This window comes from Zootoca vivipara, chromosome 6 (assembly GCF_963506605.1).
Source record: "Zootoca vivipara chromosome 6, rZooViv1.1, whole genome shotgun sequence".
Lineage (NCBI taxonomy): Eukaryota > Metazoa > Chordata > Lepidosauria > Squamata > Lacertidae > Zootoca > Zootoca vivipara.
Genome location: NC_083281.1, coordinates 66,627,690 through 66,650,906, shown reverse-complemented (window position 1 = coordinate 66,650,906; position 23,217 = coordinate 66,627,690). Strand labels below are relative to the sequence as shown.

At 42.1% G+C, this 23,217-nt stretch overlaps 1 protein-coding gene across 4 annotated transcripts; it reads right to left on the bottom strand.

Moving 5' to 3' along the window:
- Positions 1-23: 23 nt before the first annotated feature.
- BRD7 (bromodomain containing 7) lies at positions 24-19,933 on the bottom strand. 4 transcript variants are annotated; one of them, XM_035117188.2, is made up of 17 exons: positions 19,775-19,933; positions 17,226-17,434; positions 15,676-15,805; positions 14,714-14,771; positions 13,233-13,377; positions 11,759-11,869; positions 10,811-10,989; positions 9,631-9,754; positions 9,323-9,398; positions 8,436-8,549; positions 5,257-5,389; positions 3,868-3,979; positions 3,075-3,137; positions 2,098-2,212; positions 1,856-1,999; positions 592-735; positions 24-213 (listed from the first exon to the last, which is right to left on the bottom strand). In XM_035117188.2, exons 1-17 carry the CDS (start codon positions 19,821-19,823, stop codon positions 146-148), a joined length of 1,974 nt encoding a protein of 657 aa, XP_034973079.2. In that variant the 5' UTR covers positions 19,824-19,933; the 3' UTR covers positions 24-145. The 4 variants fall into 4 exon arrangements, with proteins under 4 accessions (XP_034973079.2, XP_034973081.2, XP_034973080.2 ...); XM_035117190.2 differs by having other exon boundaries at positions 8,436-8,543; XM_035117189.2 differs by having other exon boundaries at positions 24-210; positions 19,775-19,932.
- Between the last annotated feature and the right edge of the window lie 3,284 nt (positions 19,934-23,217).

Sequence of the window (23,217 nt, the reverse complement as noted above, 5' to 3'; positions counted from 1 at the left end):
ATCTGTCAGGAAAATAAAACTGGTTTGGTTTTAAAGTTTTTATTAAGAATTCAAATATAACACAAGTGTACAAAGTGCCCATGCATGCACTGGGGCAAATCTTTAAAAAAGGAAAGACTTAAAACCAGTTTAAATATTAGAAGCGTCATGTACCACCAACTGGTTCACATTCATTTCCAATGAGAACAGGAGCTTTTGGAGGTTCTTCTGCTTCTGGGGGAGAAAGCATTAACAGCCCATTACTTTGCTTGTTTTGGCTAAGGAAACAGGGGGGGGGTATATTAGCTTCTCTATTTAGACAGACAATGGTGAGAATCTGCTTCAGAATTAACAAGCAGCTCTCACTGCAGGGAAGGGGGAAATTGTGCCAAAGTCAGATTTAGGCACAGCTTCCAGCTGTCCAATAGGATAGGGTCAACATAGAAGTCAGACTTTCTCACTGTTTATTTCTTCTGTGGGTTAAGTACCTCTCAAGTGCTAGTTTACAGAATATGGTTACTGTAGTTACTCCATGTGGTGAGCAACTCATGAACCACATCCAGGACAACCAATCTATGGGGGAACCTGCTGAAATGCACTGTGGTTACTCACCATCTGTTAAGTCAACAAAGCTGTCCATGGCATCTGGTAAAGGAACTGAAATCCCCATCGCTTTACGGATGCCATATGTGCTCACAATATCTCCTGGAGCCACTTGTTGTGCAAGCTCTTTTAGATTACTTGTCACTCTCTCCGCTGAAAAAGTTAACAGTAAAACATTGATATGACTTCATAAGGTTTATCTAAATTCTGTTAATTGCCCCCCCCAACAGCCTAAAAATGCAGGGTTTTGTCATATAAAACTAGTTTGCACACATTGGTTTTCCATGACATGTAAAGTGGGGCAGAGTTAATGATTTACGATGAATCGCTCACCTATCTGGGCCATTTTCTCTACTGGTGCATGGGAACAAACCCTGGTCACTGGCTTAGTACTATCCTAGTCAAAGGTCATCATCCTAATTTTTTTATATGCTACCCATATGACTGGGTTGCCCCAGCCACTCTGGGTGGCTCCCAACAAAATATTAAAAACACAATAAAACATCAACCATTAAAAGTTTCCCTGAACAGGGCTGGCAACAGATGTCTTCTAGAAATCAAACATTTGATGGGAGAGCATTCCACCAGGCGGGCGCTACTACTGAGAAGGTCCTAATTTGCTTCACTCCAAACAAACCACAATCCCTGGTTTTGACATATCACTAAGCCCCCAGGAATTGTGGCTAGGGGGCCAGTGCTCTAGCACAGAGGAGCAAAGCAGGCACAATCACCTCATGCACAGTAAGCCATGCAGTCCTCCAGACACTATAACAATAGGAACAATGAGGAAGTGAAACGCACTACCTTGTTTCCCATTGCTGCATTTCTAAGAATGCAATGTAAGATGTATTTTACTTGCGTTGTGGCTACCGTATCCAACCTGCTCTGTGCACTAGCTGCAGAGTCTTTGCTGGCCCTGCCCTGTCCATTATGACTTCAGATAGTGGGGGCAGGGGAGGATTGCTTTCATCTAGCTTTCCAGGCTTGGTCCCTCTGCCTGCAGCAGCCAGCCAGGCACAAAGGAATCCCCTTCAGCTTGCAGTAACTAGCATTTCAATCCCCGCCAGCAACCACACATCTTCCGCTCTTCTATGACATCCAGGAAGGTGATGTCCCTACATTGTCGTGGCAATGCTGCTCCATTTGATAAATGTGGTTACCAAGACAACCAGCATCCATTTTAAAGAAGTTACTAGCAGGGCAGAGGTTAGACTAAAGAACCAGGACGTGTCTAAAATGTAAAGGTTTCATGTGCCAGGAGCACTACACTTACCCAAGTGCATCTCTTTGTAAGATGGGCCCAAAAGGCAGATCATGTTTGGAGGTGGTTTCGTACTTAGTCGTTCATTCTGAGCGTCTTGAAGCTCCCGAAGCAATTTTGTGGTTTCGTCAAGTTTTTTCTGGAAGACCTCTGCTTCTGTTGAATCGAAAGTGAAGTTTGGGGCAGACATCAGCTGGGCTGGAATGTGCCAAGAGGCCTTGCAAAGCAACAACTGCACAGCTCATGCCACTCACCTTCTGAGTCAAACTCCTCCACAGGCATTCCAAAATTGGTTACTGCTCTCAGTGCTGTCAGCCTCTCCTTACTAAGAGAGGAGTCAAACTTACTGGGTAGAGCCGTTTCCAGAATCTGTAGTTGGCAAACAAATGCAGGCTCTTAAAAATCAAGCAAAATCCAAATTTATACAAAATATTTGAACCAAGCAGTGCATTTGTGGTGAGACTCAACCTTTTTTTTCAGATCAAAAATAGGCATCAGGAATGGGTGGCCCCCCAAATGTCCATTGGGCATGCTGGCTGGGGCTGTTGTGGCCCAACAGCTGGAGGGCCACATATTCCCCATCCCTGCTATATGCTAAGTGGGATGGTTTAAACCACTACAACTGGTTCTCTTTTTCCTCAAGCATAGACTTAGAACTACTCCAATATTAGCTGGTCAACTATACTGTAATATGTGGGGCTATGTTCCATCTTCAACATTTACAACAAAAGAGAGGCAATTAAACTATTCTGCAGAATCTCATGCATTTGCCAATGAGACAGATGAGGATACCTTAGTAATACATTTATACCTGAACACCTCCTTCATAAAATGTCTCCTGTTTACAACAGTTATTTTGAACAGGCAGCAGCAACTATCTTGCACGACAGCATGAAGTTGTGAGGGCTTAGCTTTCAAAGTACTAAGGAGTTAAAACAGGTTTCTTTATATAGTACAAGTTGTGACTGGAGAATACAGATGACTGCAATTAAAATCTGACCATGGCACAACAATAAAGTAAATTTTACACAACTTGATTTTAATGCTATGAATGAAAGGTCGCAACACAGAGCTGGAAGTTTATCTCCAATGCTGCACAGTAAAGAGCAAGTCAGTTGTTCCGGTTTTATGTAGAAGTATAAAATTTGGCACTTGAAACAAATTATTCTAACTGGCTTGCATGAGACCCTTTCACTGCCTAGAGACTCAATCAAATTCAGAAGAGTATCACCTCTACATCCTTGGTTGTAGCAGACTTTTCACACAGACGTTCAGCTTCTTCTGCTGGCTGCAACTGGAAAAGAAGGATAAGGTTTTCAAGCTGCTCAACCCCTTCAATTGGTTACCTCTGATTTAAAACACTCCAGGGTGGGTGCCTTCCAGATTTTGGTTATACTTGCTTGAGGTGGACAGTGGGGGCTTTTCCTATGTAACCCCAGGCTTTTCATATTACCACAGTGATACAGGAAGGAGTAACACTACTGTGGGTCCTATGACACTGAAGGGACATAAAAAATCTGACCTAAAGCTGATGGGTTTTAAGCAGCCTGTGCACATGATTTCAGGCTTAACTTATAACACACACACATCTTATCAAGCTAGTTTTCTGCTAATTAACCCCATTATAGGGAATAAATTTCTCAATTACAACTTCACCAGTGGGATCCAGTTGAGTTAAATGCTCTTACATAAAAACATAGTTTGAAATATTTCTAAAGGTATGCCTTACCTCCAACATGCTTTCTCAAGGAGAACTAGTACCTGGTCTCATAAGTAATATCTGTCATGTAGATTCTTTTTGCAGTCCAGGGTAATTGTCCCTGGAGTCTATGGACACCTTAATGCCATGATTTCCACTCCACCATTTACACTTGGGAGTAGCCAAAGTTCAACAACATTGGGAGGGAAACTCCCACCACCCTCAGCTTTTAGGGTGAACAGTTAAGGATAAGGAGAGTTGTAGTCTGGAGGACACTACCTATTGCTTCCCCCTGATACAGATGCTTACACACAAGCAGTCTCACCTTTTCAAGTTCTCTGAGTGAGAGAGAATGCCTTCCTTGGGTCAAAACATCCAACAAACTGTCTGCCATTACGTATGGGTAGTCTTGAGATTTTGCCAGGAACTCATTGATGCTGAAGATAAAAGCAACAAATTGCATGCCAATTAGTTTACAAGAAACGATCTTACAAATAATAAAAATAAAATCACTACTGGTACTTACCTTTGAGGTTTTGATTTGTTCTCTTTTTTAAAAAAGTTTTATACCGGTAATATCAGAACCACTAGGCTCATAACTTGTGTAAATTTGCAGTGCTAGTTATCACTGGTGTTTCCTAGAAATAGTAAAAACTGAAGCTATGTATGTTGAATGCAAAAGGTGGTATTTTAATCAGTCTGTGTACCCTGCGCTCCATTTGGTGGGAGGCTGATAGCAAAGGGAATTGTATGTGCGGTGGTGGGAGAGAGGAGTATGTTATACCCTAATGTATGCCAACTTGAATTTGTCTTGGAAAAGGCAAGGTGCAACCAGGATATAGTAACACTAAGGAAGCTTTCTACGAATATGGGGTTCAGGGGTGCCAACAAATAAAATATTGGGGGAGGGTCAGGTAAGCCCTGCCTTGCATGATTGATCACATGATGCTGTGCACACACACCAGTTGAATGACAATGCCCATCAACTTTGGGGGGACCCAGTTGCCTCAAATATTTCATTGCGGGGCGCAAAGCCCCTTCGGCCCTTAAGAGTTGGTTCCTATGATGTGGTTACACCTAACGCTCCAAATACCACTCCAGCAGGTGCCCAACCACAGCACTCATTCCTACATCTCTCACAAAATTTTAGGCTGATGTCGGCAACCTGGAGAACTGGGTTGGTTAGAGAATGGCAGTGATGATGCCAAGCTTGCAGGTTTGACCCCTGTATGGGACAGCTGCATATTCCTGCATTGCAGGGGGTTGGACTAGATGAACCTCAGGGTCCCTTCCAACTCTATGAACCAGTCAGGAAACCTGAGACACAAGAAGAGATCCATCCAACTGAGACCCCCAAGGGAAACTTATGTGCGTAGAAAAAGCATCTCTCAGAATCATACCACAATTTAGATTTTAATTTGTATTAGGACAAAGGTTGGAATGGATGGGATGTAAAAATCGAACTACTGAGAACTCACTAGCTTCCCTGTTGAGTTCGTGTTATTCCAGGAAAAACCCCACATCAACTAGTCAAAAATAAAGAATACAAAAGCTGCAGTGAAGTTCCACTCTCTTGTTAGTGCCAATGCCAGTAACAAGAAAAGAAGCATCCCCCCCCACCTGCCAATATGTGAACATTTCTAAAAGAGGTTTTTAATTCAAAGTCATCAGGATAAAGACAAAAGTAAGCCTGTTCATTTGTTGAAGTACTTACTTAAAATTCCCTTGATTAGAATCTTCCCCATAGGTGGAATAGATTAAATCAGAATCATCCTTGCTGATATTTGCAAATGTGGAGTCATAAGCTGGAGCATAAGAGCTAAAGGGCCCATAGTTCAAGTACAACACTAATGAAAAATAAGAACCGGAATTAATATTCTCACACGTGTTAGACTGAATGTCCCTTTGAACAACAAATTTGCTCTTCACAGATGTTTACTGTTTGTTGGAAGAAGAGGTAAAACTTCTCAATTTAAAGTTAAAAGCACTTTAAATCTATTGCACCTGGTCTGGCCAGAGTAAAGAAAGCCTCTTTGGGCTCCAAGAGCCCAGTTCCACGAGTGCCAAGAAATAACTGTTGTTTCAATTACAGCTGTCTTAGTGCCAGGCAACCAGAGATGTTAATTCCTGGGCCGGGGGTGCCTCCTCTCCCCACTGCCAGCCACTATTTCTTCCAACAGAAAAATATAAGTGTTGGGGAAACTGAAACAATTGACATTAAATATTTCTTTTGGAATGTGTGAAATGCTTTTTCAGAGGTGGTTTTATTCACTCAAAGGTCATGTTCATAAGGATTTTGGCTTAATAAACTAAACTGTGCAAGAGCTGGGGGCTGGCAGAACTGCTGCTTCATTCCTACCTTTATGCAAGTTGCTAATCAAAGCAGGAAGGGGATAGTTTCACACAGCATCTGAATCTGAGACCATGCTTTGATTCTCCCTAGCAATCCAGGAACACTAACCAGCTTTAAGCCAGAGTTTGCTGTTTGCTTATGAAACCTGGCTTGTTAGGGAGAAGCAAAGCCCTAACAAACACAACAAACTAAGAGGACAGAATGCATAATTCAGGGGTAGCCAATGAGGTGTCCTCCAGATACTACAACTCCTACCAGCCCCAGTCTGCCTAGTATTGCCACAATTCTGACCAATCTCATCCATCTAGGTTGTGCAAGTCTTTTACCTGAACCTATCCACTTTTACCTTGCACAACTAGGTTGTTGAATTCATACCACACCAGAGCTACATTCAACAACAACTGGTTTATTAAAACTGGCATTTCTATTAATTGCTTGTCAACCCAGATTCAACCAGCATACATGCCCAAAGAAAACTGCTTTTGCAAATCTAAATTGGTTTAACAGGTACATATGTGGCTATATGCAGTGCCCCAATATTTAAATAAGAGTGTGAAAATATTATTATGCCACACAGTGTAGATATCTTAAAAGCCTCAAGTCATATGTTTCAACTCTTGTATGAATCAAGTGGTGCTAATTTCTGTGATTCAGTTCGTGGTTTGTCTCAAGAATGAATACATCAGCAAAGAGAAAAGACTGTGGATACAGAGCGAGATTCAACATTCCATCAGCAGATATGAGGGGACCTCCCCTCCCCCCCCCATGCAGCTCCCCATCTTGCTCCAGAGGGTCCCCCAACATCCTGCAAATCCCTGATTTGCAGGGAGTTGCAAAGGGGAGGAGAGAGCTGCATTTGGACAAGTGGGATACTGCAACTGCGTATCACCCAGATTCAGCTTTGAACTATGTTAGCTGATCAGATTAGCTGAGTTTTAAGGACTAAACTAATAATGTGTAAAGCTTTTAATTGTTCTGATGGTGGATACAAATCCCATATATTTTCAGGGATCAAACAGTCTAGTGCATATACTGTTAAAAGCTTTTGAGCTTTTCTAGCAGCTGCCAAAGCATATGATGTGATCGTTCAACAAAACTTCTGTTTCGGCAAGCTAGCAACAATTCGGTTTTCTGCTGACTGGACCGACAACTCTTGCCAAGTAGTAAATGAGCAAAATATTTAGCTCTAATCTCTTTTGTTTTTTTATAGCTCAAGTTACACAATAGATTCTCCTCTACTTATTTCCCACATATGCAAAATCTCCTTTTTATATGGGGTTTTTAGTACATCAACCACAAACAACTGCAGAAGGCACTAGGTGATATACGGAGATCTGATATACTGTGTAGCTTTCAATATTTATGAGAGGAAAAACCACCTAGAAGTTAAGTTCACATTGGTTGTCTCTTACACATACCATGTTGCACAATTACACTGTTTATGATGTTTAAATAACTCAACAACTTTGACCTGAACCCCCCAAAAGGGGGTAGATCACTGCCAGACTTTAATTCTGTGAGTCGACTGCAGTCTCTTGGGAGTTGTCCACCCCTGCAGTACAGGAGCGAGACTGCTAAAATTGCTCAGGCTGCCAATGCCATAAATTCTGCTTTGAATCTCTTAGGCAGCCTGGTATCCTCTACAAACCACATTAAACAACAAAAATGACTAATTGTTAAAAGCATAAACCTGCTCTTAGTTGTCCCACAGAACTGAAACAATCTGTAGTAGTTTAAACGAGGGCCTGCTATTTTAGGACTAAGTTGTACTATATGTGACTATACTTGCAAGCATGTTGGTATGTAATATTTATTTATTCATTTCATAAAATTTATACACTGCTTGATTTTAAAAGAAACCTCGAAGCAATTTGGAAAAAGATAAAGCAATAAAATTAAGAAAATCACGACCATACTTAAAAACATCCAAAAGCTAAAATGCTAAAACAGATTAAATTTACCTCAACTTTTGAAGCATCTAGGTAGGCTTGTCTGAACAAGAACATTTTAAGCAGGTGCAAAAAAAGAGCATAGCAAAGGCGCCTGCTAGATTTCAAGAGGCAGGGAGTTCCGAAGTGCAGGTGCTGTCACACTAAATGATAGAGTTCTTACAAATGTGGAACAGGTATTATGTGGCATCTGTAGTAAGTGGGCCACCTTTTAGAAAAATTCTCAAAAGGCTGTTTACAATAGTGCACCGCTAAGCAAACCTCTAACTTTCATACTTTATTTCAGCTTAAATTCCCAGTGCTCATTTCCTCTAGGAAAGAAGCAGGTTTTTAGCTTAATACATAAGGGTGTGCCTGGGCAGAGGGAGCCGCACCCTGTTGAGAGTGCTGGCTATTTCCACGTGTGGCTACTCAAAGAGGTTATCTGTCTGTTCCACACCTCCAGGTAACATATAAGTACATGCCTAGATATAGTTAAATGTGGCAAGGTCTACAGGGCACTCAGTCAGTGGTTCATAACTGACCTGAGTAATTTCTGCCAGCCTTGTTGCATTCAAGGGCCACTAAGCATAAATTAGAAGTCACACTTACCAGGAGTAACTTTGTTTCTTTTGTCTTCTTTGAACCCTTGTAACGTATTTACACCGGACTGCAGTCTTCCCGCTGTGACACCCAATTTTGCAGAGCCATGTCCGAGTTCTACCACTCAAGAGATGAACAAAAAGAAAGTTATAGGACTTAGGTTAGCCACATCCACACAACATCTCCCTTCTGAGTATTTACTAGGTTTTTCTAAAGCCTTTGTGAGCATAAACACTGAAAAAATCGTCCCTTAAAAACACCTTTGTCCTGGATTCAACAATACGTTATAAAAACGCACTAAGGAAGAAAAAGGTAGTTGTAATAACAACCCTAAAACATAAATGTCCACGCGAATCCATTTTTATTTACTTAATTGAGCAAGTGAAGAAGGCAGGGAACTGAATTTGGGACCTTATCACAAAAAATATTAAGCTGTATTGCAAGGATGGGAAACCTGAGACCCTCCAGATGGCTCAGGACTATAACTCCATTCATCCCTGAGCTCTGGGCATACTGGGTGGGAAGTTAAGCAACATCTGGGCAGGCACAGGTTCCCCATCTCTGCTAGATAAGGAATCATGCTTCTGGAAGGCATTTGTTTTAAAATGCCATGGAATATTCAAAGATGTTAGGTCATTATTCCCTAAATCAAACAGCATTCTCATGAAGGACATCCCATTCTGACTGTCTCTGGGCTAACTGTTCAAACAGGGACCATTTAAGCAGGGACCAGAAGCAGCCAGATGCTCATTGGGAATTCTAAGAAAAGCTAGCATGGGAGGAATGTGGGACAGCCTCAAGAGACTTCCTCTGCACCTCTACTAAGTGTAGAAATCCATCAGTAATATACACCACCAAGGGGAAAGGTTGTTAAAATTACTCAGTGCAAGAATTACCCCCTGTGTTATTTTCTGCTGGATTAAGAAGTCCCAGGGTGGTTGTGCCATCAGGTTTTCTTCTTTCAAACTCACACTGAAATAAAGATCAAGCCATTAAAATGTGTCTTTTGTGCACAGCCTACAAAGCTAGGATGACAAGAGTCATACATAATTTAGCAGGCTGTTTTGTTTATTGCTTCAGTGAATGGATATTATGAGACTTTGGATTTGTAATCACATCAATCATTGAAACATCAAATGAAAGGGACTGAAACGTATTTATGTTCTAGATAATGAGCATCATCCATATCCTTTTCTCCGTTTACCTGAGCATTAGCAGGTCTTTTTGTTAACTTTCCTCCTGATTCTCTGATGATATGTTCAATCAGTTCTTGTTCCCTCTCTAAATTACTATTCCTTATTTTTTCTTCAAGTAACTCTTTCTCTTTCCTAGAAAACAAACATACATTAAAAAGAGACAAAAAAAACCCAGAGTTTAATACCACGAAATCTAAAACCTTGTTTTAGAATATGTGCAGTCAGTAACTGGTAAATTCCAAGTTCTTCATCAATTTAAAATAAAGTGGCACATTTGGCAGTGAAGGTGGAATTCATTTGCCAGTAATTTGCTTCCTTCATTGTGCATGTCATCACCCTTGAGTCTGAAAGTATGATTTCAAGCAGAAGAGACTGTATCCAATGTTGTTTGTTCTCTGAATAGTCTCACTGAAATTACAGGTCATTACTAATATAGGTCCATTAATTTCAATGGTTTTGTTCTGAGTAAAACTTAGCTGGATACAACCCATTGTTTCTGAAATTTGTCTTATACAACAGGACAACATAATTTGAACCTGAAGTTTTACCGGAATGCAAATAAGTACAAAAAAAATGAGACAAGTCAATTCTGTAATAGGGTAGTTTTCATTATTATTAAATTGCATTTCACTATTGTGTTTACTATTGTAGTTTCTACTATAAATGTTGTCCACTGGCAGTTCTAGCAAACCCTTGATGCCTCTCCAGCTCCAGGATTGGCTGAGGATTGATTGGCAGCTGTGTGGTAAATTCACCCAAGCATGGCTAATCTAGCAAGTCCTCCCAACAGGCCTTTCCCCTGCTCTGAAGCTGGAAAGGCAAGTGGGTGAGTGGGTGGGTGCCAGTGCCGGAAGATTCTGTGCACCTTTGGGAAGTAGTAACCAACGGTACACATGACCTTTCCCTCAGAAAAAATGTGGGTGGTGGTAGAATAGGGTTGGTGACTATGATCTTTGGCTAAGGCTACCCAAAAATGGTAGATCCCTATAGATGCCTCTGTACAGAGGTGTTCCATGTAGCCATCATGGCCAAGTGCTGCTGACAGACCAGTCTTCTTCCATGTATTTGTTTAATCCCTATTCAGAGCTACTGGAGATACCGGTAGTTGCTTTCAATGCAGCCTGGGGCTGCCTGCTCCTAATTTTGCTGAAATGGAAGAAATATGTAAGCCCTTTGCAGAGTAATTACTTCTTGAGTTCTTTGCTTGGTGTTTTAAAGGCTCTGAGGTCTATGTCCATGGAGTCTGCATCTTTCCCAAAGCCATCATCATCGTCACCTGACTGGAGACCTGTTTTATCTTTATGCTTCCTGCTCTTCTGAAGGTCTGCCATGAAGTCAATGCTTTGTTTCAAGCTCTGGATTCTTTCCTAAGGAAACAAAGCATGCAGGTTTAAAACTTCATATCTGAGTCCCCCATTTTAAAACTGCCTAATCATTAAGTGTTTTTCTTTCAGTTACATGGGGTCTTCAGAGGGGGAAAGAGGGCTGCAGAATCTGCAGTCTTTCTTTCCAAAACTGAAGGTCCACATTCTGAGCTAATAAAATATTGTAAAAGCAGTTGTACTACCAGTGCTTTTTCCCCCAGGGAGAACTCACAGGAACTCAGTCCCGTCACCTCTCAGGTGGGTACCATTGCCATTCTAAAAGGATGAAGGAGGTGTTCATGGTGAGTTCTGGCATCTCTTTTTCTAGAATAGCAGCACTGTGTGCTAGCAATGGAGGAGATGGGGAGAAAAGCCTACCATAAGCTATCAGTTCAGATTCCTGTTGAGTATGCTCTGTGCTTCCCCCATCTGCCCACTGGGTAGGTAAGAGGTGGAGAGAAAATGGGGTGTAGGGAAGTAAGTCCCACTGAGTTCAATAGACTTAGTCCCTAATACATGTTTAGGATTGCAACCATAGTGATCCTAGGTAGGGTTCCAATACAAATAACATGCAAGCAATCTAATTTTAAATTATAGCTATTCTTGGAGAGATAAAGAAGAAAGAACTACTTATTTAATTCACCCAATGACTTAGTCTTTACTTAGAAAAGAATGGCCTCTTCTCTATTCAACACAAATGGAAATATGATGAAACCATACACAAGCCAACAAAACTCCAATACCTCTTGAATGATTTCCTTAATTCAGTTACCTGGCTGAGTATTTTCATTCCTGAATGCAAGAGTTTTTTAGCAGCCTTGTAATAAATGGTCTCTGGTTTGTTATAGACCATGGCGTTAGTGCACATCAGTTTGAAGTTCTCCTGTATCAACAGAAGAAGTAAGACACATAAGTAGGAACTGACAGGAATGTTTCCCAGAAAATATATCTGCCCCTTTATGTATGGAAATTTGTACTGTGGACAAGATGGCAGGTGCTAGTAATTGAGAACATAAGCACTGTTTGTTCTGCCTGACCAAAAAAAGTATCCTCATGATATGGAGGATAAAGGAATGATGCATCATAATACACATGTAGATAGGAAGCATTGCTGCTCCATGGTTCTATCCACTGTTCTAATAGTCTCTCTCCTGACCCACCTCTAACTGCAGTACTACTGCAGATAGAAGAAAAGGACAGGTTAAGAAATCATTGCACTAGCTGGCAGAAGAGGCACCAGGCCTGCATTCTCTGTCGCCTCTAAGCTCTTAAGAGTGACAGGCTGAGTCTCTGGTTGGGATTTGGTATCCTTTTACTTAGATATTAGTTTGCAAAACACTAGGCCAGCAGTTGATGTGTGTTAAAGATGACAGATTTGATCTGAGACCAAAGATGCTTATGACAGACATCTGACTTTACACTTTTCATATTAATGTGCTGATAAAGGCAATGCTCAATGCAGACAGTACTCCCAAGAGATCAGAGGGCTCTTTTTGTCAGGATGACAACAGTAATACGGGAACCACACGTGTTTTTCTTTAAAATGTGCAAATAAAAGGATAAAAGGTTTGGGCAGGCATTTTAATAAATAGTGCTATATAAGGCAGGAAAGGGGCAAGTTGCATTTTTTAAAATTTCCTAAACTTTTTTTGTGGAGGGTGAGAGTCAATATACACAATATTTGTTTCAGTAATGCAATTGTATTACATTCTGGAAGAATGCAAGGGATTTTTACTACTGTCCTGTGTGCTAAAGCTTCTTTCCTACATTTCTCAAGAACAACAATACAAATATATTTACATGCTTCTGTGATTTAAGTAGTTCTCTTAAACACAGAAAAACCTCAACCTTATTAGTACAATGGTGAAGAGTCACTTAATTATGGCTCTAAGTATTTATTACTCAGATGAACTAATGACCAGGTTCATTTCACATTCTTGTTTTAAAAGATCAAGTACTTCTGCTGTTCAGTCTTTTCTCCTTGACACACACACACAAAATTTCCAACACCCTGGAACATGAAAAATGTCTCCTGAAAACATTCACAAAGACTTTCTCTAAAGAAAGCAAATGAACAACTCTGAAAGCCAGATGCGCCAATTTTTTATTCTATGTGTTCATAAACAATGAAAGTGCAGCCCCAAAATGAATAAAATATTGAAAAAACCTGCACAATGCAATTGCTAGTACCAGCAAGTGTCAATGTCTAATCCCCCCTCTGCAGTTAAAATATAAATTAAAAGCACCTTTAGTTCTTCTATGGACTGGTAACCATTGTTCTTGATCTTCTCTTTCATGGTACTAAAATCCATTGGGCGTTTAATGATCATGGAGTAGCCAGGAGCAATAAAGTCAGTCACAGGAAATGAAAAGAAAGCATTTGGATCCTTTCTGTTAAGAAATGAAAAGAAGAGCCCTTTATGTTTCATTTCTATAACAAAGAACAGACAGAGCTTAGTATTAAATAGGAGAGAAGACTCCAACTTGAAAGAAACCACAGAACTGAACTGAAACAAGAGAGCGTTTGCCCTAATAATACAATCTTGCATTTCTTTAAAGTTGTAGAGGTGCTGCCTGGAAGCAGTCTCACCCTCCCTTTTTATTTTATTTTATTTTTTTACTTTTGATGGGATTTTATTTTTAAAGCATGTTTGACATTTCTAAACCAAACCACAGGTACCACATTTGGTCTCTCCTTAGAACACCAAAATGGATTATAATATCAATGGCAGGGAAAGCAATTTTATTTTACAATGCCATTGAATGCTTGCAAAATCTTACTCTCACCTTCAATTGAAGGGTCCTGTTAAGACTGGCAGCATTCCCAAAACCCCAAGCAGTGTTAATACATAGAGCAAAGCCTTCAAACATCAATAGTCCAAGCCTCACCAAGTGTAAGTTAAAACTAAGAGAGAAGCCATCAAATCCTCATTCTGGTCCACATGAGTATGCAAGATACCTAAAAGCTACAAAAGATGAGTTGTCCAAGCCAGTCACGAATCATACATATAACTCAACTGCACTCACTGAGAAGATTGCCACTAGCTTTTGGCCAAATCCACAAACAAGAATAGGCCTGGAATCGTCAAAATTAATTTGAACTTCCTCCAGTAACTACTGCTTACTTCCACCCTTTCCCTGATAAACTCCTTTTAAAAAAAGAAAGTATATTTTTGCCCTAATGGAGCAATGCTTCATATAATCTGTGGTCAAGTTACATGAACCCTATGAGGCTTGAAAAGATGGGTTAAGCAAGAGTATACTTCAGACAGATTTCTCCTATTAGGAGAACCTAATGCCCTCTGAAGAAAGATAAACTTAGACCACAAACCAAGATCCTATAAAGCTACAGGATATTCCATAACTACTCCAGAGTAAGCAATTTTAGAAACACAACCCATTTATCAGTAACTTTCTAGAACCACTTCAATAAAGATTTAATGATTAAAAGTGAAAACCATTATTAAAGGAAGGAACACTAAAAGAACTTGGGTTCAATATGCATTCGCTTGGCAGATTTTACAGTTGTTGACAGTATAGCAACACAAACGCATGTAGAAAGAAAGAAAGAAAGAAAGAAAGAAAGAAAGAAAGAAAGAAAGAAAGAAAGAAAGAAAGAAAAAGATCCAGCTCAGAAAAATTAACATAATGGTTCGACAGCATTTTCTAGTCTTTAGCAATTTCTACTAGCAGTATCATAAATGCTCAGAGTCTGACAAAAACTCACCTTTGCAGCTGCCTCACAAGTTGGTTCAATGCTTCTTGAAGTGGTGTCTGTTCCACTTCTAGGACAAAAAGATGAAAGAAAAATATTAATTAGAAATGCTAAATAGAAAATGCTATATTTTCAAATGAAGTACTGCTGTGCAAGGTAATAAACACATCAAGAGTTGCTTTCTCCTGTTAACAACACTTTTTCTGTGCACGAGTTTCCATAAGCTGGTTAGCTCTCTCAATTGCTCTGACGGGAAGGACTATGCCCACTACAAAGAAATTAGACCTTTTCCATAGGTGGTGGTGCGCTCCCCGATTCTAGTTCTGCCTATGCCGTAGCAAGGGGTTTGTTTCAGAGCTGCTGCTTCAATCACCTTTGGAACTTCTGCCTTTCTCCCTTCTTCAGCTTAGCTAGCTGAGGTGGAAAGTGAGCCAGTCTTTTTAACTCTGGCTATACCTGGTCAGCAGGGAGGCTGTATGGCCAAAGACAGGTGTGTGCCTCGCTATCACCCTGTCATCAAGAGAATAAGGCCACAGAAGTGTCCCATCCAGCCATGGGATGCATTTGCCATAACTCTTTGGACCATCTTTGTGGGGTATTCCTGACTGTTTCAATTTTTTCATCTCATAGTTTCAAACATACATTTATTTTAATTTTAGAAACAGTGGCGTATGAAGCATTTCAGCCTATTAAGAAACCTCTCACAATTTGAAAGCAAACTTCAGAGCTTTTCAGATTTTGGCCAATTACATGTTAGTAATGGAGAGAACTAATAGCTACAGTGCTGCCACTATTTCAGATTTATTTTGAGACTGATCTTAATTTTTATTTTATTTTTAACATTCAGGATTCATATTCCAGCTTTCCTCTTCAACAACAAAGCACTTAAGGTGGCCAACGTCATAAATTGAGAAGCAAGGCAGAACAGATCAACTTACTTCTTAAAAAGAAACAACAAAACAGCTTTTTTTTACCTTCTTGTTTTGCCAAACTGCTTGCCAATGGTTTTTCAGGTGGCAAGTCTAGCCTTAGAGGAGTCTGACATTTCAATTCTCTTTCTCCTTCACTTTCACCACGGTCCCTATCTCGCTTCTTTTTATCATCCTGCGGACATAAAATATAAGCAAAACTGTTGAGAGAAGTATCCATACCAGTGGTTGGAAATCTCAGATTACGATTTGTTTACTCAGTGAAGAAATTCATTGTAAGAATACTAAAGGTACACAAAAAACATTACAAATACAGTGGTACCTCGGGTTACAGATGCTTCAGGTTACAGACTCCGCTAACTCAGAAATAGTACCTCGGGTTAAGAACTTTGCTTCAGGATGAGAACAGAAATTGCACGGTGGCAGCATGACTGCAGCGAGAGGCCCCATTAGCTAAAGTGGTACCTCAGGTTAAGAACAGTTTCAGGTTAAGAACGGACCTCCAGAACGAATTAAGTTCTTAACCCGAGGTACCACTGTATGTTCTTTATGTGCTGTCTCCACCTACTGGAATACACACTAAGTCAGGACAAGCTTATTTATATTTAAAGGATGTGTTCCATAGGAAGCTGTCTTCTACCAGATCAGCCTGTTGCCCATCTAGCCCAGTATTGTGTAGCTTGACCAGGCAGGCATCCCCAAACTTCAGCCCTCCAGATGTTTTGGAGTACAATTCCCATCTTCCCCAACCACTGGTCCTGTTAGCTAGGAATCATGGGAGTTGTAGGCCAAAACATCTGGAGGGTCGCAGTTTGGGGATGCCTGGTCTTAGGCATAGTCTTTCCCATTACCTGCTCCTTTTAAAATTGAATACTGAACAGGGGACCTTCTGCATGCAAAGGAGGTGATTTATCTTTGAGCTATGGGCTAAATTTGAACAAGTGGAAAGCTGCACATGCAATTCTGTTTCTGCAAGGTGCCTTTAAAGGTAAAGGTAAAGGGACCCCTGACCATTAGATCCAGTCGTGACCGACTCTGGGATTGTGGAGCTCATCTTGCGTTATTGGCCGAGGGAGCCAGCGTACAGCTTCCAGGTCATGTGGCAAGCATGACAAAGTCACTTCGGGCGAACCAGAGCAGCACACGGAAATGCCGTTTACCTTCCCGCTGTAGCGGTACCTATTTATCTAATTGCACCTTGATGTGCTTTTGAACTGCTAGGTTGGCAGGAGTTGGGACCGATCAACTGGAGCTCACCCTGTCGCGGGCATTCGAACCACCGACCTTCTGATCGGCAAGCCCTAGGCTCTGTGGTTTAACCCACAGCGGCACCCTTGCCTTTACCCATTGTTTTAATTCCGCAGTCCCAACTCAGCCCCTTACGCCGCATCCCAGGTCTTTCCAAAGGATTGAAGAGGATTATCCTAAAGACCAACCTTCACCAACCTGATGCCCACCATAAGTTTTGGACTACAACTCCCAACAGCTCCAGCCCAAACATTTGGAGGACACCAGATTGGAGAAGCCTGCCAAAGACAATCTAGCACAAGGAAAAGATTTTAGTTAAAAAACAAAACAACTGCTCTGAAAGCTACCTTTCCTTTTCTCTTTCTTTTTTCTTTTTCTTCTCCTGGAACTTGCTTTTCTGCTTTTTTCCTCTTCTTCCTTTTCTTGTCTTTGTGTTTTTCGTGGTCATTTTTGTCTTCATATAGGGCTGAATCATGTACTGAGCTCTGAGTGGAAAGTTCCGCGACTTCATTTCCTCCCACCTTTAAAACCAGCTTTAAGGGCTTTTCTACATATTCTAGGAAAAGCACAGGAAATAGACCTGGTTTAAGTACTAGAAATAAACTTGCACTACATACCCTAATAGTCTAGCTAAATTCAGCTTACAAAAGTTTTTAACAATTAAACTGATGAAAGTACAGCCAAGAATATATAGCTAAGATATATATAGAACCCAAAATATTGACCTAAGGGTTATTTTAATGGTGTCAGTTAGTTACTAGGAAAAAATGTATCTTTCTCTGTATAGCCAGCTATTCTACGTGCAACCACTGAGTTTCATGTAGACCTTAGCTCCATTAATATCTGAATGTCACAGAGCAGCTATATACTTGGTTTTTGCAATGCTACAATGAACAAACTAGTCAGACAGAAAGGTTATAACATAGCATTTAAGAAGACAGTGCTAAGTCTTGAAGCTTTTGTTCAGCATTCATACAGAACACAAATGAGAGCCTTTGGGCCCCCCAATGTTATTGGACTCCCTGCACCCATCAGCTCTAGATGATGGGATATTTAATCTAGAAAAATTTGGAAGGCTGCAGGTTCCTCATCCCTGATACAAAGTATTTCAGTGTTCAAAGCACTTCACAAAACAATGGTCCAGTTCACATATAAAAAGGTAAAAGGACCCTTGACCGTTAAGTCCGGACACAAACGACTCTGGGGCTGCGGTGCTCATCTTGCTTTACAGGCCAAGGGAGCCAGCGTTTGTCCACAGACAGCCTCCAGGTCATGTGGCCAGCATGACTAAGCCGCTTCTGGCGAACCAGAGCAGTGCACGGAAATGCCGTTTACCTTCCTGCCGGAGCAGTACCTATTTATCTACTTGCACTGGCATGCTTTTGAACTGCTAGGTTGGCAGGAGCTGGGACCGAGCAATGGGAGCTCACCCCGTAGCGGGGATTTGAATTGCCAACCTTCTGATTGGCAAGCCCTAAACTCTGTGGTGGTCCAATTCATATAGCAACAAGCTAAACCATGGCTTTGTATGAATGAGCAATTGTGTGAGTTCCTGGAGATTGCTGAGGTTCCTTTGCAGCTCCTCTGGTCCTGTGCTGCTGCTGCACTGCTGTGAGCTAAGTCATGATGTGACTTTGTGTTATGCCAGAATCCAGGCTTGTGGTTCTGTGCCCCAGGCATACCACAGATGTTAAGCCATAGGACAAACCTCAGCCACAGCTCGTGGTTTTCTCTGCGGTGAAATAAATCTTGAGCAGCAATCCTTTCTCTGAGAAACAGGGTATTTGCTTGTTTGTATTAAACCATGGTTAGCCCTGATGTTTTACATGCAACCAAGGTCATTATCTCAGCAATTAAAAAAAAGATAAAATATTAATATTAATATTCCCACACCACAGAACAGCCACTACAGCAGAAATAAACATTTTGGAGTGCTCATGGACATTTCCTTCCATGCCAAGAATTTTTCCTACAAAGTGAAGATAGAAATATCCTGCTGGTTGCTCCTCCCTTTTTATGCTGTCACTGTTATGAGAATCTGTATTTTATTATGTCATTCTTAGTTTTATAACTGTATTCATAGAATCAATTCAATTTTTATATTGCATAAATATCATATTATCTACTGTGTCATAAGCTCAAAACCAGATCAAAAGACACGGTCAACATTCTACATATCTGGGTAGGCCGAATGTTTTTTTCTTTTTCTTTTTTTCCTGTTCATAAAAATTATGCACCACTTGATTGCAAAAACAAGCCAACCCTCAAAGCCGTTTACAAAGAAAGGTGCGCTGAAAGGGGTACAAGTCAAGGCACCGCTTGACGTCAACAGGCAGGGAGTTCCAATGGGCAGGGCACCACCCACACTTGAAAAGATTGATTTCCTACAAGTGGGGCATTATGTGGCACTGGCAGTGGCGCCAGATCCACAGATTGAAGCGGTGGGAGTGGGCGTATGTTGGGGCAAAAATAATTCAATTAATTAATTAATACTTGCAGGAACAGGTACAGGGTGTGGGAGACCCTCAGGTGCCCTGTGAGAGTCTCCACAACACATACCTTTCTTTTACCTGACCTACCTCACAGGGTTGTTGTGTGGCTTTAATGAGGAAGGCGAGAGAACCATGTATACGCCACCTTGAGCTCATGGGAAGGGGGGATACAAATGCAATAAAATAGATATAGATATCCCCCCACACACCCACAAGAGGAGGAGGCCCCTTCCCCCTAAAAAGCCCCCTCAGAATCCGGTTCCCTCACAGAGGACGGTGGAGGACCACAACCACACCAGACGCTCTCTCACACACATATATACACCACACAACAGCACCACACAACCCACCGCCCCCTCATTATCAACCTATTTAGCAGCCCCGGGAGGAAGGAGGAGCGGCACCTTCATACGGGTACTTCTCCCCCCTGTGCTTCTTGTGCTTCTTGCCCATGGCCCGAACGCAGACGCCGCCGAGACGCTCCCTCCCTCTTTCCGCCAAGTCTCGCCGTCCGCCCGCTGCGCTTGGTTTATTCTCGTGAGAGGAAGGCCGAGCACAAAGCGGAGGGAGAGGGAAGCACAGATATAGATATAAATAGAAGAGCGGCCTAACGCCGTGTCCGGGTGAGCAGCTTCCGCGCTCGCATTGGCAGCCGTCTCTCTCTTTGTCTCCTCCCCGCACCTCGTCCTACTCACAGTAGATCCGCTGAAGTTAAGGGGCATGACTTACTAATTTCAGTGGGGCTGCTCAAAGTACCCACAGAGACCAGTTGTGCTTTGACAACGTGACATACCACAGTTCAAATAAAGCCAAAGGAAAAAAAGGGTAACAGAACTCGGAAGCCGATGTTGTGTGCCCTTCTAAAACTCTATCTCAGTGGGCCCGAATCGAAGGGGAAGAGGGGAGAGGAGGAAGAAAAAAAGGATAAGGAAGAGACCGGGGCAGAGAGCGGCACTAGTAAGGTGCCTGAGAAGACGAATGGTGTCCCCTGGCGGCTCCAGGGCGCCACTACAGCGGCTCAGTCGCCGGTTGAGCCTTGTTCTTCCCCGCTTCCCTGTTCAAAGGTGAGACTCAATTACCATATACAGTATAAGATAGACGGCTAAAATTATATTTATATAACATATAAAATTATATATAATCAGTTATCTTGCATGGATACATATATGCCTATCCATATTGATAAGAGCTTTAATTTGTAGGGTTGCCATATTTCAAGCAGGTTCTTTAATGGTATATTAAAATCTTATTTTCTGAATGCTAGGTTATGATCATATCAGACTGCAACTGAGAGGAAGCTTGATTTGGGGGATAGGAGTTAAGCTCTAGGGTTTCCAAAAGGGGCTGTGGGGACACACAGCAAGCAATTTATATGGTGCATTCGTGTTTTCATTTATTTACTTCAAATTTATATACAGTACTTAATTTGTATGCCCTTTGATTGTTTTTCTTGAATTAAGTGCATTGTAAATTTCTTTGAGAATTCTTTTTCAAGTGTAAAGCAATATACAAGTCTTACCAAATCAAGTCTGTGGGAAATAGATAAGATTTCAGGGTGGGGTTTTGCTTGCTTGCTTGCTCTTTCGTCTGGATAAGAACAGATTATTTTAAAGTTTTTAGGTTAAAGTCTTTAAATCATAAGTTATCTTGGAGGCTCTTTTTGAGCCGATAGGCAACTCATAAATACTTTTATAAATTGACCCTAGTGTACAGTTTACTTTTCATGAACTTTCTGCATCCCACGCCCCTTTAAGCCCATTCATTCTCACCTGTGTGCCTTTGTTACATATCTTTAGGCACCTGGCAAAAGTATTCCTCTTCTCCCAGGCCTTTGGCTAACTAAGCAATCTATGTCCTTTAACTGTGGGGAGCAGGTTATTTTTCTGCTTTGTTAGGATGTCATGTATTTTTATATTGTAAACCATCCTATAATATTTGGGTGAAGGGCAGTATAGAAATTTAATTAATTTCTATTGCCCCAGAATTTTGGTAACTATCATACTGAGTGCCTTGGCGCATACCCAGAAGTGCCTTGTGATGAAAAAGGCCAATGTCTCAGGGGTAGTGCACATAGTCTGCATGCAGAAGAAGACCCAAGGCCAGCGGTGCCAACTTGAATAAAATATTGGGGGGGGGGGCCTGCCCTGCATAATCAATCACATGACATGGTGCATGCCCACCATTTGAATGGCAATGCCCATTCAGTGCAATATTTTATTGGGGGAAGGAGGAGCCCCCTCGGCCCCTAGGAATTGGCTCCTATGCCCTAGGCTCAATCTCTGGCAACTCCACATAAAATGTTCCTGAGAAGTGAGCCTGGAATGATGAAGGAATGGGAGGTTGGGGGGGGGGCAGAAGCGCCTTCTCCGTTGCCGGAACGCGCTCAGCATTTGCTTTCCCGCCGCTCCCGTCACCTCCTTCCGCCTCAGCCTTTCGTCCCAGCGGCACGCCTCAGCCGCTCGCCTTCCCGCCTTCTTCGACCACGGCTAAACCAAGGAGGAGAATTCCCACATGCTTTGCTCCACCCGGGGTGCACGCTCCAGAGTTGAGGGGGGGGTGCATCTGGCCGCCTTCTCACGGCTCCTCCCGCCAGTGGCAGAGTTAGCTGCTTGGCCGGAGTGGCAGCCATGCCTGCACCCGGGGTGGGTGGGTTTGCAGGGCGAGCCATGCGTGGCAGCGGTGGCGCGATGTGCAGCAGCGGCAGGGTGTGTGCCCTGCAGTGCCCTCCTCAGGGATGGCACCTGGGGCATGCCGCCCCCCCTCCGCCCTTGCTTCGTATTCCCCTGTGTGCGGATCTGGCCCAGGGACTGTAGTTTGGGGATGCCTGCATTAAGTAATGCCACAGATGTAAACACGAGAATGCTGGAATACTTATCCAGATCGAAATCCCCTTTCCCCTCCTTTTTGTATACAGTGGTTTCCTTTCAACAGCAACAAAACCTGAATCCACTGTAGCAGAAATCTATACATTTTAAATATCTGTAGGTGACAACTAGCACAATGTCTTCATCACTTGTCAATGCTAGTTAGTGCTTTGGAATCCAGGTTTTGGATTTCATCGGACAGCAGCGTCACAAGACATTGTGTACTGAAAAGCAGGAGCACTCTTTCTTTCTTTCTTTCTTTCTCTCTCTCTCTCTCTCTCTCTCTCTCTCTCTCTCTCTCTCTCTCTCTCTCTCTCTCTCTCCCTCCCTCCCTCCCTCCCTCCCTCCCTCCCTCCCTCCCTCCCTCCCTCTCATCCCTCACCCCTTTTGTCAAACTTAGCTTTACGTGAGAGGTAGCTAAGATCACACATTGATTTTTATTTAGAACAAGGACTTACAGATCTGTACAGGACTTGCAATGAAACTGGCAAATCTCTCGGCGACTAAAGGTTCTTCAAGGCACACGGTAAACGCATGGTGGTCCTGTTTTGTCGCAGATGTGACATGCATTTGATGAAGACTGTCGTTTCCTGCGACAGCTTATGCCACAATGAACTGGATAGACACTTGCAAAGTGATGTGTTCAGGAGGCAGGGAGGAGCAGACTGCACACACAACTAGAGGTTTGTGACATTTCTATAGCAGGTGCCTACATAGCTAAGCAGGCAAGTTGCTTCTCAGCTCTGCAGGCCTGGGTGGGTGCACTGTGTAATGTACAGTTACGACCTGAATCAGGGTTGGCGGAGAAATTAGATTAAGTTTGCATTTAAAGGAGAAGCTACCTGTTTCACATTTCTCAACACAGTGCATGAACTGAAAATAGCTGTCCTTCAACATTTGCACCTCTCCAAATTTTGCAGTGCTTTTCTCCATTCAAGTGATGTGTGTTTAAAAAAAAAGTTTTTACCAGGGCAAAGTGTACA

Coding starts and splice junctions, on each gene's coding strand:
- BRD7 (XM_035117188.2), bottom strand. CDS start 19,823: ATGGGCAAGAAGCACAAGAAGCACAGGGGGGAGAAGTACCCGTATGAA. Junction 8,550..9,322: donor AGCAGAAAATAACACAGGGG/GTAATTCTTGCA, acceptor TCATCTCTTGAG/TGGTAGAACTCGGACATGGC. Junction 2,213..3,074: donor CTACAACCAAGGATGTAGAG/GTGATACTCTTC, acceptor TGCCAACTACAG/ATTCTGGAAACGGCTCTACC.